This window comes from Oryzias melastigma, unplaced genomic scaffold (genome assembly GCF_002922805.2).
Source record: "Oryzias melastigma strain HK-1 unplaced genomic scaffold, ASM292280v2 sc01427, whole genome shotgun sequence".
NCBI lineage: Eukaryota > Metazoa > Chordata > Actinopteri > Beloniformes > Adrianichthyidae > Oryzias > Oryzias melastigma.
Window position 1 is genome coordinate 6777 of NW_023418010.1, and position 4127 is coordinate 10903.

Consider the following 4127-nt stretch of genomic DNA (forward strand, 5'->3'; position numbering starts at 1 on the left):
GTTTTTCCGACTCCTTGTCGATTTGCCTCCTGGCATACTCAGTTTAAAAATGTTTTGATTTTTAATTTATCAATATGAGGCCTTATTCTCTCCGCCGAACAATCGGAGCTCACTACTTTGCGTCCATCTTGGTTTCACCCGGAAGTCATCAGATGCCTCGTCTTTCACACACAAGCCTCACTGTCAGTCAGTGTCTGACCTCTAATCTCATTTCCAACTTCCATCCAAAACATCCCAAGGACACTTCGTCACATGGGCGGGCAAGGCGGGAATCGAACCCGCTCACTTCTGATCAGGAGTCGACCGCCCTACCACTGCACCACAGCCGCCCTATGCCTCTCATAGTGTCAAGTATATGTGTTGCATTGCTCTCACCACCCCTTAATGAGATCCAGGTGTGTGAGCAGGTGAGGACAATGCCCATTCAGGCAGGCTCTACAGCCACAGGGATTAAGGCCATGTCCACACGTAGGCGGGTATTTCTACAAATATCTGCTGACCTCCGTTTTAGAAAAAGTGTTGCATCCACACGTGATCGTTTTAGAAATAATTCCATCCACACGTCCCCGCATACTTGTGCTCTTGGACGCGGTTATGAACTTGCCAGAACAGTAGCTGACAGCGTTTCTCTGAAATTTAGCAAATTGGAATTTCGATAATAAATCCTCCAAATGGAAACACCACAATTTAGAAAAAACTCGCATTTTTCTAAACAAAAGTTTTTGCGCTTAGAGGAGGTGGTATCTGGGGCGTATCGAAACAGACATTTTTCACAAAACTGTTTTGGAAACACTTTTTTGGAAATAGATGTTCCTCTTTGTCTGTCCTGAGCCAACACGAGGACGGCAGGAGAGATCCAACAGCTTCACAGCTTCATCTGCAGCTACACTTCTGCAGCTTGGAGCCTGAAGATGCTGAAGTCTCGTTTGAGGAAAAGCGCGAGTGCAGGACAGAAACTTAAATGGATCTCGTCGTGTTTTTAAACAGAAAAAGGTCCAGCAGCTTACTTGCTGGAATGGTTATTTATTTAAAAAACCACTGAACAAGTTTCTCACGTGAACTAAAGAGCAATGCTTCATGAAGCTTCATTAGCTCTAGGATACGACGGAGTATTAGGGCCACTTTATAAAGAAATTTTATTTTTTAAATTAGGACTTTAAATCTCGTACATTTACAAGATTTAAAGTTGTAAATCTACGAGATTTAAAGTCGTAAATTTACGAGAAAAAACCTGTAAATCTATGAGATTTAAAGTCGTAAATTAATGAGAAACAAACCCAAATGAGTCTGTTTATCAGAGCCGACGTGGAGTATCTTGTGAAGATTTATTTCCAGATTGGTGTTAAAAACAAAGACATTCTGAACCTCATGGTGATTGTCAAGTTATGTTTCTTTTTACACTTTCCCCACTTGAAAGGGATAAGAGACATCCACTCAAAGATGTAGCAGGATTTCACTCATAAAGGACCAGTCAAGTTTCCAAGTTTCCAATCTTCACATTTATTTCCATTTGGCAAATAATCAACTGCTGTGACGTTTCATCTCACATTTTTTGGTTTGTTAGTGACTTTGTTTGAGTTGCAAATTGTGAGCCTTTAACAGTAGCTGAAAACCCTTTAAATCAGAAAACACAAATCAGTCTCTTAATTTCAACAATATCCACAGGAATCAAGCAAGCAGTCCATTTCCAGAAGTTGATTTTGTTTTAGAGTTCCAGTTCTTACCGGCTGCCTCTTTGGTGTTTGTAGATGTCTTATTTTCTCTTCTCCTTCTGCCGCAAAGTCCACTGAACACCAGCTGCTCTGGATGAATGCTGAGCTTCCTGTCTTCAATGAGGATGTGCGTCTCCTTTATTTGTCCCACCGGCACATACAGGCCTCTGCATGTTGGTTCCTCACAAGAAACAGCTTGGTGAAGGTCTTCAGTCAATCACAGCTGTGCTCCACCCAGCAACTCTGGTTTTGAGACTCATGTTTGACAGCACAGTGATTCAAAACCAAATTATTTCCTGGTTCGGTGTCAATAGTGTGGAGTTTCATATGTAAATAAAGAGCTCAGAAATGCATGTTTATCAGGACCGTCACTTTATTTTACCTTTCCTTTCCCAGAAGCCCTTTCACCACCTTACGTCACATCTCTGACATGCGCAGAAACCAAAGGAGAATGTAAACAGAGCTCCGGACGATCCTTCTCCAAATCAAACATCCCATCTCAACACAAAACAACACTGAGAAATGACAGTTGTCTGTTACGTTAGCACAAGAACATTGAACATTCTTAAAACTCGTCCTCTTCAGACGGAAGTATCACAGAGTTGGAGGAGATCTGGTCNACGGAAGCATCACAGAGTTGGAGGAGATCTGGTCTGTCGCGGACGAAGAAATGACTGGAAGTGAACAGCTGCGCGGACATCGACGTAATCGCTTCGTCGACGTAATCTGCAGAGATCCTGCAAGCCACCATCAACGAATAAAACATTAATAAGCTGTAAATCAAATAAAGAAACTTCCAAACACTTGAAATATTTTAAACATTCGGTTGACCTGATGAAATCCAAGACGTTTTTCACATTTTGGTCGGCCTGCTTCAGCGCACGGCATAAATTCGCTGGACTGTAGGCTCCCCTCGACTTCAATATATTTACGAGAAAAAAACTCGTAAATTTACGAGAAAAAAGTCGTAAATTTACGAGATTAAAAGTCGTAAATTCATGAGAAAAAACTCGTAAATTTACGAGATTAAAAGTCGTAATATTACTTTTTTTTTTTGGTGGCCCTAATACTCCGTCGTAGTCTATTAGACATTTTTACCAGAATTTTGTTTTTTTCTTTTGTTTTCAGGTTTTTTTCTCATAAATTTTCTTTGCGTTTGTGAAAAATAGTACAACTTTTATATGTAGATAATAAATAAAGTATTTTTTATGTTCTATTAATCACGCACGTTAACGCGTCAACTTTCACAACCCTAATTATTTAGTATTTTGTTTCCCCAGATTCCAGTAACTATTGATGATCTTGAGGGCAAAAAGGACCCCGTTATTGAAGGTAATAAACTCTTCCACAAATGTCATGACTGTGGAGTTACAGACGGGGACTGAGGTTTGTTTTTTCTTTGTTTCTGTCACTTTTCAGACTCCGAGCACAATGTGTACACCAGGTTTATGAAGTCTCATCGCTGCTATGATCTTGTACCTACCAGCTCCAAGCTAGTTGTGTTTGACACATCACTTCAGGTAAGATCAAGTTTTCAGACCATCAGTCAAACACTTGAACGCTGGTAACGGTCAGTAACTGTGCAGGTGAAGAAGGCTTTCTTTGCTCTGGTGTCTAATGGGGTGAGAGCAGCGCCTCTGTGGGACAGTAAGAAACAATGCTTTGTTGGTAAGATGTTTGATTACTGTTAGCTTTCAGTTCACTGAAAAGAAATCTGAATCAATAAAGTTTATGTATATTATTTTCTGCAGGGATGCTCACCATCACAGACTTCATTAACATCCTGCATCGCTACTACAAGTCACCATTGGTAAGAGAGTTCAGTCTGTCGGCAGATGGAGCCTGAAAATGACAAACTGAAAGATTCTTTAATGCTCCACTTTCAGGTTCAGATTTATGAATTAGAAGAACACAAGATTGAAACATGGAGAGGTGGGAATGCTGTGAACGTGCTTTGCTGTGCATTTATTCTTATGTTGTCAGTATTAAAGTCTTTAATGTTTTCTTATTTATGATTCTAATAGAACTGTACCTTCAAGACTCCTTCAAACCTCTGGTCAGCATTTCTCCCAATGCGAGGTGAGCAGCAGCACTTGAAACCTTTGTGATTTGTTTTAACATTAAAGTCTTGATGGAACAAACAACCTAACGTTTTTTGTATATATTAAAGTCGCACTCCAATCACCTTTTGATGTACTGTGGAAGTGTTTTCAGAAGTCTTTTAATTGACCTTTTTCACGGTGACGTCAGACAAAAGGGCAGAAAATGTGAAAAGTGTTTAGAACGGCAGAGCTGACAGCTGAACGCTGTTTAACACAATGTTACATAAAGAATAAAAGGTAACCGTAACAATTTCAACAGAAAAATGTACAATATTGATTTGATGAATGTCCTGCTGAACTGTATTTTCATTTC

At 40.0% G+C, this 4127-nt stretch overlaps 1 protein-coding gene across 1 annotated transcript; it reads left to right on the plus strand.

Moving 5' to 3' along the window:
• The first annotated feature begins 2966 nt into the window (after positions 1 to 2966).
• On the plus strand, positions 2967 to 3872 carry LOC112140889 (5'-AMP-activated protein kinase subunit gamma-1). The gene is made up of 6 exons (XM_024263915.2): positions 2967 to 3044; positions 3132 to 3232; positions 3299 to 3380; positions 3464 to 3522; positions 3599 to 3644; positions 3737 to 3872. The coding sequence occupies exons 2-6, from the start codon at positions 3161 to 3163 to the stop codon at positions 3793 to 3795; spliced, it is 318 nt and encodes a 105-aa protein (XP_024119683.2). The 5' UTR covers positions 2967 to 3044; positions 3132 to 3160; the 3' UTR covers positions 3796 to 3872.
• Positions 3873 to 4127: the final 255 nt, after the last annotated feature.

What these genes read in the sequence shown, in the direction of transcription:
- LOC112140889 (XM_024263915.2), top strand. Translation starts at nt 3,161, where the DNA reads ATGAAGTCTCATCGCTGCTATGATCTTGTACCTACCAGCTCCAAGCTA. An exon ending in TAAGAAACAATGCTTTGTTG is followed by an intron (nt 3,381 to 3,463) that starts GTAAGATGTTTG and finishes TATTTTCTGCAG; the next exon opens with GGATGCTCACCATCACAGAC. An exon ending in GCTACTACAAGTCACCATTG is followed by an intron (nt 3,523 to 3,598) that starts GTAAGAGAGTTC and finishes CTCCACTTTCAG; the next exon opens with GTTCAGATTTATGAATTAGA.